Here is a 15,448-nt window from a genome sequence, read left to right as displayed (position 1 = left end):
TGAGCCCGCGGTACAGCATGTGACATTCACACACACTCGACTCTGGCTATGGCAGGTAAGGTTATTTATCAATTATTTATCTCAATATTTCATTCTAAATCGCTGTTTCTTTTTGAATCAACAATCAAGATATCTTAAACTTTAATCAAGAGGTTAGTTCAGCAAGGCCTAGAGAAATAAACGTGGCAAATTTCCCTTGAAATTTTACTTTCGGATTCGCAAGTTTGCAGTTTGGCAACGGGCATGCAAAAGCTCAATTTCAAGAAATCATGCTCAATTTGACAAACAACTTTCTTGTTAACCTGGGGGAATGCTGCAGTTAATATTCATGCTATATGCGAAAACTAATAACAGTACCGTAGAGACAGTAAAATATATTTAATCATCCCCATTGAAGAGACACTGTTAATACACAAAATATCTTATGTGCATGCCTGTATTAGCTGAAGGTTGTTGTCAAATGCACTCTGCTTATCGTATTTTGCATATTATAAGCATGTGATTATAATTAATATGAAGGCTAATATAATAAAGACAGTATTGCTGTTTTATGCGGGCAATCATGTTGACAGAATATTTCATACCCAGGAAGGTTTAAAAATTTGTTTGGGATTTTGTAACTGGGGAAAGGTGATTATGCTGTTTGTAAGACGAGAAGTCTGTGGTTGGCAGGGGCTTTCGAGGAAACATTCACAAGAACTACAATCAAAGCCAGTTTCTCCTTACCCAGTCTCTACAGTGTATTATTAAGTAGACAGGCAACTTAACAGGAATAAAGAAAGTCAATCAAATAGGAGAACTTAAGATCTCTTGGTCTAAATCATCAGTTCATATTTTGGTAACTGGCCGTTTAGCCTCCAAGTTGATTAGCCCCTAACCATTTAGCTCCCAATCAGAAGTCGAAATTCGGTGTATTTCTCGTTCTTTAAGCATGAATGGGGCCTAATCGTCTTCTGGTTGGGGTCTAATTGGCTAGGGGCTAAATGACTGGTAACCAATATTGTAACTACATGTATAATGGAATGTGTTAAAGATCCTCCTGATTTAGGTTGAGTTCACAGCTTAAGCTACCTGACAAGTGTTGCTTATAAAGTGGATCAACAAAAACTGAGATGCTCTTGTCAGGATAAAATGAGACAAGACATAACATGAAGACATGTGACAGTGCTTGACATAAACTTGTATCAGATAACATATCTATGGCCAATTTATGAACCTGTGATTTCCTTCTAGGATGCAAAATATAGAACTGAGAAATAATAGCAGACAGTTTTAAAATACAGCTTATTACATGGGACCCCTTGCGAGGTTGTGGAAAATACAGTTAATTGTTTTGTGTATGATTATTTTAATAATTATATGTTTACATACATGTACCATTGCACATAAACTCAAACAGTGATTCCTTGAGGGTATCACAAATTTATCTCAGCTATCTACATGCCAATGTGACAGAATGAGACCTTTTATCTCACCCTGATTGATCAGGTAGTGATGAATCTAGGGTACTTACCATTTACATGGGAAAACCGGAAATTCCAGTTGGAAAATCAAATGGTTCGCGCCATTCCATTTGGGAAGCTTCAGAAATTATGGGCTGTGATTTGAGGTGATGCTATTTTTCTGCTCTTTTAAGTCTCTCTAGCTGATGTGGACATACTTTATAGCGATTCCCTCTCCCGCAACGTCGCATTTAATTGTTTAATGTTTATGCCTGAAATTTCCAACTGGATGGTTTTTGTAAATGCTAAGCACCCCTAATCTACTGGTGCACTGATTTACAAGTTTCTGTTTAATTTACAATATTTGTTTGCTTATTTCAGTGTCCTCAATTAGTATAACAGTGCTAAACACTTGATTTACTGTAGTTTTATTCATTTATTATTTATATGCATGTATGATAAAATGTAATGCAAAACCTACATAGTACACGACCGTTGCACTGACAAAAAGATGAATATAAGTAATTATTATGTGGCTAGCTCCGTGAGCGGGCAAGATGAATCAAATCCTGCGCTGTGATTGGCTACCCAAGCGGGCAAGATGGAGCTATCTTGCCCGCTCGGGACTACTTGCCACGTCCCGCAAGAAACATTTCTCTGAAAGCCATATAATAAATCCTTTATTGACCAAGCTTGTTCAGTCAAGATGGCTGGATATTGGCCTCGTTCTTTTTTTGCGAGATTATGGACCTCGACTCCGTCTCAGTCCATAATCACGCAAAAAAAGAACTTGGCCAATATCCAGCCATCTTGACCTCACACTTGGTCAATAACCCATACATATTCCTTACTTGATCTGACTTGCAGAGGACAGTGAGTAATAACTGCCAGTCCGTGTTTGCTACACTGATTACATATCTCTCAGATCTGAGATCACCCAGTTGTAAAGGAGAACCTTTGTTTACAATATTTGCCTCATTACCATAAGCGATACAGTTTCTGATGGAGCTACAAAGAGATTAATACTGAATATTGAAAGGGCACAGTACGATTAACTGTCCCAAGGAATTTGAGCGTGATGTATTGAATACTTTTTGTGCGACATGGGTTTAAAAGCTCAAAATTTTAGAAAGAATGTATGAGCTCATTAGCGCTTTTGCCACACAGAAATGTTGATGTTTTTGAAAGCCAATTTCTCCTCGAATATTACACCAAAAGAGCCAAAAATTTCACCACTTAGTAAGTTTCATGAGCTCTTTAAGTTTTGCTAGTAAAACCGTGTGTAGCATGATGCCTTCTATGCGCAAAGTCATATGTTAATGAGGAAAAATGTGACGTCAGCAAAGATTCGCCTATGTTACTTAGCTGCAAAATATTATTAACTTCAACTTCACTTTATTTTGCACTTACATTTTGAAATTACAATATTAGCATAAAAAAAAGAAAAAAAGATACATATATAACAATTAAAGGTGATGATGGTATATAGTTTATGCGTAGAGGCCAATAGAACTGCGAGGTTATCAAGTTAGCCTCCATCTCATTTGAGTGAAAATTAAAAAACATGGGAGTAGAAGGACAGATTACTAAAGGAAAGAGCTAGAAGAATTGTGGAAACTTACATTTGATATTGCTAAGATAGAACATAATTTTTAACACTTTTGGAATTGTGGAAACTTACGTTTGATATTGCTGAGATATTAGAGAACGCTGCATTCAGTGACACTTATACTTAGAGTACCACAAATGAAATTCATGTCCATTTCTCAGCCTGATCAATTATAATCTCTAGGTTAATTACTGTTGCATTTATTCTTGTCGCTCTAATCTTGCATGGATCTTGTCATATTCAAGCCAGTTGTTATTAAAAAGAAATGATGGGCTTGTAAATTTTGATAAACTGAAGAGAGCAGTCAGCTTCTCTTTGTCTGAATCAGTTACCACCACGGGAGGCTTACAAGTAACTTGGTTTGTATCTATCTGCTGCTGCCAACACCTCATGGGAGGGGGGAGGGGTACTCCCATAAAAATTGGGTAGGGGTGTGCAGCCCGCTTCACAAAATCCTTACCCTATTTATGACCAAAATCTGCGATATTCCCTACCCTATTTGTGACTTGACCCTTAAATCAATACCCTGTTTTAGACCTGCCTTATAATTAGTTCCCTAGTTAAGACCAATGTTAAATTGCTGTAATCATAATTTGTGAAGGGCTTTTGTTCATGGTCTTATCGATAATGATGAAAAAGTAGCTTCTTCTAAAAAACATACCCAATTTAAGACCAAGTGTTAAAACCATGCCCTATTTGAGACCAAAATGGCCAAAATCAATACTCTATTTAGGACCAAAATGGCTGAAAAACCATGCCCTTTGGGGCCACACATACCTATACAGCTGATATAAGGGAGTAAGCCCCGGATGACACATACATGCGAACATGCTCATCTGTTTATCAGTAGTGGGAATTAGTTTAGCAAAATATATTGGTTATGGACCAAGCATGAGGTCAACTAATTAGATGGCTGAACATTAGCCAAGTTCTTTATTTTAAGGTGTCTGTGTTTTTAACGGAACTCAGTCAAGATCCACAAACATGTAGAAAGAATAAGTCTGATATCTGGCCATCTTGGCCAAAAAAGCTTGGTTACTAAAGAATTAATATGTTATATGACAAACACTATTTTCTTGTGGGATGCCATCTAGCCCACTTGGATAGCCAGTAACAGTGCAGGTATTGGTTCATGTTGTCTGCTCATGGAGCTAGTTTATAATAATTAGTACTGTTTTGTGTATTTATTTTTAACATGTACAGATGGTGCAATTTGGCCAAGCTTTTCAAGGTTTTCGTTTAGTATGCTTTTTTTTCAAACATATTTTTTAACTTACAAACTACAGTAATGTTTTTGTGCATACCTCCTTATTGTGTTGCACAACTGACTGATTGTTTAGCAAATTATCAATCTGTTTATCTAGTAACTGACCACTGTATATGTTACTGGGCACGTACCGCTGGTAGTGTTAATGCTTGTCGTGCTTTCTGACGCTCATTATTTTACCCTTTGAACTCTGCAGGTAATGTGTTAGTAACTAAAGTTAAACGTGATACTAAAATATGATCTGTGTACAAAAACTAATTATGACATGAAGTCACAAGTCAAAGAAATGATTGACATCAAATAATGCCGACCCTCTTTACGGACTAGCAAGTTTTGAATGTTTGGCAATTTGTGACTCTGATCTACCCGATCAGGAATTTGAGACCTTTTGTTGTGAAATGCATGGTTATTTATCTCTCCAGATGATGAAGTTGTTGTTTCCAACAAGCTGAATTGTTAAAGATGCTATTTTACACAAGCTTGATCTTTTGTAAACAACAACTTTTATTTGTAAGTTTAACTGTTAGCCATCATTGTTTACATGGTAAAGCTGTGTTGCCCTTTTATTGTTGGTTGCTGCTTAAAAAAAAAAAAAAAAACTGCTCAGGAATGATGTACATATACTATTTATAAAGTAATCACAAAATGTTTGTGATTGTTGAATATTGTGATTTCTAGATAGTTGCAATATTGTGAGCTTGAAATGTCAATCATCTTCTGCCATCAGCCCAATCCTGGGCACCAGGGATTTTTGACATTTCAAGCTGCAACATTGAAATTAATTCTTTTAAAAAATTAGAGGGCAATGCATGTCTTCTGCCATTTTTTTCGGATTGTGATCATAGCTTTTGATAACCTTGTTGCCTGTTGCTGCCCCACTTATGAAAGAACATTGTGGGATTTTGCAGATGTGATACAAAACAGTTCAATGAATAATCATAATTTTTAATTATTCACAGTTCTAGAATCATGTCGAGCAAATGCAGACAATTTATTCAAGATCACATATCACTCCAAGAAATGACACTTGTATCGAATCACCTTTTAGAATGTTGTAACTCTCATTACATTATGAAATCTGGAACTTTTGTGTACAGCGTATGTGTGATGACTAAATGTGGAAAGCTAAAAAATTATGTGGTTTTAACTGATATCCCCAATTTACTGACATATCTCGTTAGGATTTAAAATAGTAAGTTGAGAGATGTTTCACTTTTTGAACTGTTGTGTTGTTTATTAGATTCCGCTCATTTATCAAAGTCAGCCTTGAAGAACAAGAAAAGGGCAGAGAAGAGAACGAAGGCTAGAATAGAACAAATTAAAGAAAATGGTGGCACCTTGGAAGCAATCGAAATGAAGGATCCAGTCGCTGTATTGAGAGAACAGTTACAAGAAGCCAAAGACAATAAGGTATGTGTTGCATCTGAATGATTGAATTCTAATTGAAAGAAATGAAAAAAAACAACAACAACAACAACTGCAGAGGAAGAACATCATCAGGGACATGATGATAATAACACAGGAATGATGGAAAATTAAGTTTTGGAAGGGTGGCAAGTGTTGCATAAGAAAATTAAAGGTCTTTTAAGTAAACTTTTGGGTCAAACATAACATTAAGTGAATAACTGAAATGAGTTCTAATTTCTCGCTACCAAGAGCATTTGATTCTCATGTCTTGAGCAAGGATTTTTGCATAATTAGTTCCAACTCTGCACTGAATCTTAGCTGCAGTTTTTCTTAAGCTGTTAATCTCAGGATTTCCTGGATTTTGTTCTCAGGGTCTCTGTGCCTCATTGAGTCTCGTATTTCACCATTTACCACCCAGTTGTATTAGAAGAAACCCTGTGAGGACAGCATGTGGAAACAATGTGAAATGTTGTACAGGTTTCACATGTTTTCTATATGATTTCAAACAGTATTTCACAGGATATTTCATAGATCTGTGAAAATACCTGTGAAAAATGATGTTGTGAAAACCATGTGAAACAGGCTACCCCTTACAGGGGTTCCATTAATGCGATCAGCAGGAGCTCAACGGGCTATCACAAGCAGGCAAGACTTTTTGAATGGGACTTCTTTATAAGAAAAGCTTTCCTCCAGATTGTCAAGCAGGCAGATAAAATCATCCTGACAGCTGATCAATTAAAAAGAGGGGATCTTTAGGGAACTTTAGTAGAGAGGGATTTGAGCGTATTAGAGGAGGGACACTAATTAGTGGGGGGGGGGGGGGGGTTATTACAAGAGGTGCCACTTTAATATTTATTAGATGGGGATGTGAACTTATTGAAATAGGGTATCATTATAAAAGTGTTAGCTTGAAAGACTGTTGAAAATAGCGTATAGCCTGTCTTCCAGCGTAAACCAGGACTTGTAAATTCCTTGAATGACTGTGATCATCAGACTGTAAAATGTGGATCTTTTGAAGTTAGCTTTATCTCAGATTGGTTTTAATTTCTTCAGTTTAAAGAGGAAGGCGTAATTAGCGCTAAACTATCAATGAAAATCTTGACTTTTTCAAGAGCAAAATTACATATCATGTGATTTAACTTATTTAGTAGTATTAGTACTGAAAAGTCCCCTTGGGGAGTGCTAAATAAAATTTCTAGTGTATTGTATTTGCAATCGAAAGTTTCTTTTTGCGTATTAAGAATTGTTTTAGAGTGGTTATTTTAGAGTGGTCGCTTGTCTCCACCAACTTGTTTTATAAAACGGCAAGAATGTGCGCTCGTCAGCGTTTTTCATTTGATCACGTACAAGTTTATAGAAACAGTGTCTACAGTGTTAAATGAGCCATACCATATGACAGTACAGGTCAATAGCTTTCATTTGAATGTTAGCACACTAGGGTTTCATCCACAGACTTAAAAGTTAGAACAACCTTGTACAGCACAATAAACAGTATCACGTGAAAGTACTGTTCAATAGTTTTCATTTAAATGATCACACTTTACTGACTAGGCTTTCATCGTCAGACTTAAGTTAAAACCACCTTCAGTACCACATTCAGGTACTGCTCAATAGCTTTCATTTAAATGGTCATACGCTTTGGTCTAACTGCTAAGCGTGGCAAAAGCGTTGTTAAAGATTAAAATAATTTCCACTAGAATGTATTTATCAACAGCTTTCATTTGAATGATGATACCCCCAAAGTATTTACAGCTCCCTTTTGTCTTTCTATGGTAAATTAAACTCATGTTAAATAGCAAATGATAAACTGGATCGCGTTTACTCACGCAGGATCACAAACTTGCAGCGAAGATTCGTCAACAGTTGTGGATTGCTCAAGATAATGCTGCTGGCGTGAGGTGAGATCACAGAAAAAAATGTTCTTTAAATAAAGTTCGGAGTATTTATGGACAGACGTGCGTAGGCGCACATACAATTGCACGTGATTTGGGAGTTCACTTGTCTGGGTGAGCAAACATCCAATCACAGGTGACCTAAAAGGTGCCGCGTAAGTAAAAATTAGGATTAAAGTTTATATAAAGATTTGTGGCAGATAATGCTGGATTTGGAATTGGCAATAAAATCTAAAAACAACAACTCCATCCTGAATGCCTTGCTTCTGGTTCTAGCGAGTTTCAGTTTCACTGGCTTTCACTGTAGTCCTCTATATATCTGATAAGCAGATAGGAGTTACATTGCAAACGAAACGCTCTGGAAATGCTCCGAAACAACCTCAAACACCAAGTAAAACGGAACGCACAAAGAAATCTCTGTAACGAGTTTTGGATAGTCTAAATCCTATATTCTTTAAAATCCCTAAAAATCTGCTCAACGCTGTTTTCATTCGAGAACTCTGACGCACCCGAGATCAGTTGGTAATATATTGGGTCATTCATATGACTGTCTCGTAATTTGTGCAAACACGGAGAACCCCTATAGAAAATTATTATTTTTTTAATATGTTGTTTTTCTGTGTGTAGCAAAGGGAAGCCAAGATAGTTATGTTTTATTGAGTAAACTACCTACCCTTGTTTGAAATCAGAATTTGATTGTTCGGAACAATTGTTTCACTCAACCTACTACACGCCACGAGAACAGCTCTCTCCTATCGATCTTTAGGCTTTTTCCTGAAGAGGAATTTAATAATCATTCGTTAAACATTATTTTTGGTTTTATTAACTTCACGTGAATTCATATTCCGGCTTTCGAAGGGTACGTTTAGGACCCTTTCTCCTTCACAGCTGGAAGTTTGACGATATCATGGTCACGAGAGTGTAGTTTATCTTATCACGTCTAAGACTGAGCAAGAAACAAAGAAAGAAAAAGAATGGCTGTCGCAAGGCACAAGATCTGCTTGTACTGTGCTCATGTCGCCGACTTGCGTGTCGCGATGAGAAAAATGCCATTCATTACCTTTTTATTGTGCATTAATGGAAGGGAAGGAATTATGTATGCCATGAAAATTTATTTGTGTCTGTTGTCGATGTAGTATCGATTTTCCATGTTTTGATTGCATACTGCTCTATAAAATATGCAAACATTCATGGTTGAAGTCATAAGACTTCCTGGTCTAAAGTTTATGAAACGACCTCTGTAATAGCGTTCTTTGTTCTTTATTTTCGTCTCTGTTTTGCTTTGCTCTCAAGTTTTATCACTGCGGGATTTTCTACAATCAACCTTTCCTTTCCCACAGATGTTATCACCATTTAATCTTTCAGCAGTGAGAAAATGCTAACACTTCAAACGGTCAAAGTTCAAAAGTCGCCTGTTTATATTAACAACACGTTTATTCACAGCGAGCGAACTACTGAATTGCTGGTATGGTTTCTGTTTTCTCTGCTCATCTGTCTTTGATTCCCTGGCACACAACTCGTTTTTAACTTAAGACAGACGATGAAAACATTTTATGAGGTCAGAGCTTAATCTGTATGCATAAAAACACTTCAGATCAGAATGCGTTTATCAGTTACCAAATCGCGCAAAGCATATGTGAGGTAAAATTTCCTACTCAAGCCAAGTTGTAGATTTCTTTTAGTATGAACTATCTGTCTAAAAATGGGTCAAAATTTGCAGTGTGGCATTTTGATCTTGCGCAAAATGGAAACATAACGGAAAGACTACAATGATTAGTCACGTGATTGCCAACTGCAAGGAGTTCCTTCATCCCAGCAGCAAAAAAAAAAAAAAAAAAAAAAAAAAAACCCGTTACGGATTGCGAGTTCGATTTTGACGAATAACTTTTGCCAAACTTCTCCTAATGTCTCGCTTTCTGCCCTGACAGACTCTGTAGTTCACTTCAAAAAAACCTTGTTTTTGTTAGTCCATTCAAGCCGAAGTACGTGACCAACCTACCACAGACAACAAACCAATTCACATCAAACTAACAACTCAGTCAGGGTTGGCGGTCGCGTCACATTTTCATTTTCAGTTATCTGTGTATTAAAGAAGCCTGAGGCGGCAAATTTTAATTTTGTTTGCGAGATTCTCCCCCCGAAGGATTAGTTTTTTGGCCTACGTGGTCTGTTTTTGGTGGGTGCATATAGCATTGTTTAATCCATATCATGTTGCGGACATTGTTATGCAGAAATATAAGGAATTTTCTATCCCACAAACAGAAATGCACATTTCAAGGAGATTTCGTAATCAAATTAATATTCTCAGAGTAAATGCTACCTCAGTTTGTCATTATTTTTCTTGCATGCTATCTCTTATTGACGTTAGAAAAGTCTCAGAATTAAAGTTCATTAAAAATTTTTTTTGAAAAAAAAAAAAAAAAAAAAAAACCGTGTTTTTGTGATGGAGACAGACCTACTTTATCTTGGCAGTTGTGAAAACAAACATGTTGCGAAATCTTTTTAACCCATCCCCGTTCCCTTTCGCTGGGTAGAGCGAGAGTTACGTTCGAGAAAATAATTTTTAACATCAAACTTTCTATATTCGTCTCGTGGATCAAACACAGAAAGCATTGCAGTATACAAAAACATCTTGATATAGATGATTTGGAGTGTATTGTGTTAATCAGTTATGATCTGGTCGATGCAAGCATAAGTTTTGCACCTTATTCCACAACCGGTATAACTGGTTTACAGCCTGTGCGGTTGTGCATAATTCCATAACCGGAACTACTGGTTCTCATGGATAAACTTCTAGAACGAAAACTCTTCGTGTCTCCAGCCTGTTACCTTCTCATTTCTGGGCGCTTTCCTGTTACTGTCAACCCCTGTCAACCTTTAAATTTTCCTTACAGTTCCATTAACCTTGTCAAGTTGACAAGTGACGAGAAAACAGGAGTCATCAGCTAAGGAATACATACCTGTCCTGTCCTTAGCACTGAAACACGTACCGCTCGACACCCTCGTTACAGACTCACAGGGAAATAAGCTAGTGTAGGGAACAACATGGATATTTGTAATTGCACCACGCCTTGCCTAGTCTCCCGTAAGCGGAAGTCGTCGGGGTTACATTAAGGTATCTGCTTACGCCGAGGAAACGTCCGGTTATTCGAGGTAAGGTAGCAATGGGTTGGGACATATCCAGTGCTCTGTTTAACCTCAATAGCAAGCTCTTGAAGACAAGTTACGATTTAAGATGTATGAATTTGAAGTGATGACTGATTCTTTTGTGCTGTTTCATTGTGTAATTTGATTTATTGACAAGAAGAATTCGGTATCGAGAGGTGTTTTTTCGTGTGAATTTTAGTGAACGGTGGAGGTGTCCGTCGTTTACGCGTTTTACATTTAAAGTTTTATAAAAGAATGGTTGAAATCCAGAGGCACTGACTTTATAAAATTCGGGCGTTGTCAGACATATGATTACGTGCGTTTGGCTCTAGTCATGCGGTTTGTTTTTATGACCGTCGTAAAACAAAACCCAAATTAATCGCAAAGTTAAATCAATGCGACCACGAAGAGCTCAGAAATTAATCCGTCCTCAAATTAAAAACAGCTAGAACAGCGGCAAGGCAAAAGGGTTTACAGGCGACATAGCTTTGTATAAATTGGTTTTTCAACGTTCCTCGTGCAGTGGTGCTTGTACTAAAGCAATGAACGAGTTTTCTTGCTGTAGCTTTCTATGACTGAGGGTCAGTCATGGATGATATTTACCAGCAATGCGAGTGAAGCCCTTGTTGACTTTAATCATGGCTGATCTTTTTTTTTGATCGCGTGGTATCTATATTTCAAGTAATTCAAAGGATAAACCCGCAGTTGTCTTATATTTCGCTTGCAAGAGAACTTTGGTTAAAATGCTCATACACGCAATTAAATTGTTAGACGGCTGTTTAAACAAACCACAACGCGACGGCAACGGGAACATCGAAAAACAAAAGATTTTTTAATCTGTACAATGGCTCAGTGTTAGCAGCAGTGCTGCGATCAACTTGTGATTGATTGGTTGATTTCTCTGCACGTGCGTTAAACTACGTGGTTTATTTCAGTGTTTAGGGACGGGTTTTTAATTGATTAGGAAATTAACGGAAACGTTTGGGTGAGTTTTTTTCCCATAAGAAGATTAACTGAAAGCATCCCTACACATGGTGTCGATGATTCTTTTGTGTTATTTTGCGATGAGGTAAATGAGAATATATAGAAAATAGAACAGAAAGACTAGGTAGCTATTTGGAAAGCACGGCTGAGGAGTTGAACTCGGTTCTACAACTAACTACCTGCCTGCTGGTCTACAAAAGCTTACAAACACTAGTCAAACTTCTTCCAGTATTGAGCCTAGGTTTTTATCCATTTCGCGGTCGAAATTATCGTTTTAATAGGTTACTCACACAGGTGGCCTGTGCAAGAAAATAATTTGCCGGCGAATTTGTTCACGCCATGACAGCCGGTCACTATGATTCTTCATTAGTCTTTCATTACGCGGTTAAAATACAAGCTAACACAGTTTTAGAGTAAAAGCCTTACAAACACACCAGCAAATGCATATGTAGACCTACTTAATCGATGCTTACGAATAGCAAGAGCTAGTCAAGAGACATCTTTTTTTCTGGAGATACGAGAATAATAAGCCCGGGCGTCTTCATGAATAATCATGTATGCACCCAGTTCCTGATACTGATAGGCTGAAGAGAAAGCTTAGTTTTTCTTTCATTGATTTTAGAACGTAAAATAATAAATAAATTAGTATTTTAAGAGGAGGCCTCCAATCACCTAGCGGTGGTTTTCAGGAGGGCCCTCTAAAAAATAAAAGTCTAAAATATACATCAAATGTCTAAATATAGAAGTAATAAAAGCTAAAAACGTGGGACTAAAACTAGGGTATAAAACTAGAAGTAGGATTAAAATACTACTGCTAACTAAGGGTAAAAATGGTTGAGTTAATACTGTTTCAGTTTGTGTTTAAAAATCCTTTTTGGCATGAGTTTCTTTAGCTCACTTGCCAGTGAGGCCCAATCGGTTATTGCTTTATAATACGTTTTGTTTCTGCCCCATTCCGTTCTTGGCTTGCTAATTTTGGGCATGTAACCATTTCAGGTATTGTAACCATGTTGTTGGTTCATGGTAGATCTAAACGCATCGAAATGTTCGGGGATCTCTCCTTTCATTGCGTCTTACACAGGACAACACCAATGACCAAAACCCCTTGCATGTAATGGGACCCACCGCAACGATGTTAGGGCCTCAGCTGATGTCACTTTTACCTTTAAAATCTTCTTTGCAATGCGACTTTGGAATGATTGTAATTGTCTCATCTTTGTTGTTAAACCAGGCTGATCTCCTCAGACGAGAACGTGGGAGAACGTGCGACATCTCTTAAACTTTTATAACGCTTAGAAAACACGAACCTTAATGAAGGGTTTTATCAACTGTAATTTTCCTTACAAGATGAGAACATTAGCTTATGACATCATATTACCAAACTTATTATGCTCACCGACGTTTTCAAAAATAACATGAATTATGCTCATTTTGTTTTAATCTCTCAGCATGGCGGAAGTTGAAGATTTGGGAGCCGATATCTCATCTTGCATCGACGCACAAAGCGTCAAAGAAAAAACGACAACCACAGAAACACCGCCTTCAGTCTCTCAGGCCAGCGGTCTAACTTCTGCGGAAAAGAGAATACGAGCTTTAAAGAAAAAACTCCAACAAATTGAAGCTTTAAAAGAAAAAAGAGAACTTGGACAAGTCTTAGAGAAAACTCAGGTTTGTTACCATGTTAAGGAGAAACGCAATTTTTTTAGTCTTCTCTAACAAGTTTAGACTTTAAGTCTCGTGTTTCTCCTTAGCTTTAGTTTCGTTGAGAAAATATATCAGAAGGTTGACGCAGTCTTTCAAACCTTATAGTTCGTCAAAAAGTTTGCGTTACCCCTGTGCGTCGAACATGTATCTTCAGCTTTCTTCTCGGTTTTTTGAAAACGTGATTAAACACCATGTCTTTTCTGAAACATTAAGACAAAACCCTTCGGTCTCTTCTGTTCCGAAAGACTGGTCTGTGAATCTGCTTCACGTACCCTAAGTACAGCTTTTTTCCATTTTAAATTGGAGTATGGCATTGGCTGATAACGGTTTCATTTCCTTTTTTACAGCTTGATAAGATCTCCAAAGAGCAAGAAACTCTCGATGAAATCAAAGAAATTGAATCACTCTTAACAGGAAGCTGATGCAGATGACGATTAAGTCAAATAAAGTTTACAAATTAGAAAACAGAAAAATACCAATTTACAGTTTGAAGGTTATTTAAATCAGCTCACTGTAAAGTAGAAAATCGTACAACGGCATAAATAGTAGACTATTTTTGCAGCGTGTAACAGAACAAAGGGGTTTATCTCTTGTAAATGTCTAGTTTTGTAGAAGGCTTTTAGTAATGTATTTTGCATTCTTTTCACTTTTATTGAATAAATTATTATTTGCCTCGTTAAGACCCAGACCCATATACCGCGTGGGAGGCGCGGTAGCTTATTGGTCACAACATCACACTTCGGATCGAGGGGTTTGGATTTGAGCCCTGGCCGAGGTCACGTCCTCTTGTGCGAGGGACGTTATTTTCAAAGTGCCTTCATCCATCTAGGAGGAAAACTGAGTGACGGCGAATTTAATGCTGGAGGTACACCTACGATGGACTAGCATCACATCCAGGGAGAGGTAGAGATACTCCAAGTACAGAAACCAGGACAAGCTCCGGTCGTATTTTGTGGCCATGCTCTGTAACTTGGTCGTAGTTACAGATGTTCGGTGTTAAAAATGACTACACTGCACAAGCGCAGAAGAAGTTAATGCAGAAGAAAATTGATGTGCAGGCATTGGAGAACAAAACGGATAAATTGCCGCAGTCTAGTACAGTCCAAACTGGGCATATCAAGTGGGAAATTATATTCAAATTCATCAATCTGTCCCCTTTGATATTACATTACATCAAATACAATATTGTAAGAATCCTCAAAATTACAAACACTGATTGTTCGTGCCTTTGAAACTTTGCAAAGTTTATGACCATTGATAAAAATAGCTCAGTAAAGTTGATATAATCATAGTTAACAGAGGGAAATGGTTAGGAAACCGTGCAAAGTTCTTTGTTGTATGTTCTTGTTGGCTATTTTGGGGATTGACCCTGTACAAAACCTGGCAAAATACAAAAGGTGGTTATGTGCGCTCATACAACTAACCAATGGAAGCATTGCGATTATGTAATTCAGGCATAGTCAATGAGCATAAAACAAAAGATGTGCGTGGTCAAAGACCCTCCAAGGTAAATCTTAGCCTGTTTGCTTGCTTCTTTGATGTTTACTGGCCTTCTTAACCATTTCCCTCTATTAACTATGATGTAATCGAATTGAAGTACATTGCAAGAAACGATTTGGAAATACATGGGACAAGAAATATAAGTGATAGAAACCGAGGTTTCGGTGAATCTTGCGCCATTATCAAGGTTACATAATTAAAGATAAAAAGCGGTTTGTGAAGGGGCTAAGTTGAAGCTGTTCTGACCAATTTCTTAGCACGCTTCAATGTAATCAAGAAATGCGCGAACAAATTTGACTGCCTTGTTAATAAAATGCTGTGTATTCAAGATCTTAAACCAGCACTGAATGTGCAGTCTGACTCTCTTCGTGCTAAAGTATTCATGTAATTAGCTTGGCACTCTTTTAAGCAAATTCGCTTCAACTTAGCCTGTTCACAAACCGCTTTTTATCTTTAATTATGTAACCTTGATAATGGCGCAAGATGCACCGAAACG

General features: G+C 37.4%; 1 protein-coding gene across 1 annotated transcript; it reads left to right on the top strand.

The window, feature by feature from the left end:
* The first annotated feature begins 18 nt into the window (after positions 1-18).
* On the top strand, positions 19-14,130 carry LOC145470496 (uncharacterized). Its single transcript, XM_081454312.1, has 5 exons — positions 19-55; positions 5,559-5,728; positions 7,556-7,623; positions 13,197-13,416; positions 13,800-14,130. Exons 1-5 carry the CDS (start codon positions 49-51, stop codon positions 13,872-13,874), a joined length of 540 nt encoding a protein of 179 aa, XP_081310438.1. The 5' UTR covers positions 19-48; the 3' UTR covers positions 13,875-14,130.
* The last annotated feature ends 1,318 nt before the right edge of the window (positions 14,131-15,448 follow it).

The sequence above is a fragment of the Orbicella franksi genome, chromosome 15 (assembly GCF_964199315.1).
Source record: "Orbicella franksi chromosome 15, jaOrbFran1.1, whole genome shotgun sequence".
NCBI lineage: Eukaryota > Metazoa > Cnidaria > Anthozoa > Scleractinia > Merulinidae > Orbicella > Orbicella franksi.
The sequence above is the reverse complement of the archived record's forward strand: the minus strand, read 5'-3'. Positions and strand labels throughout refer to the sequence as shown.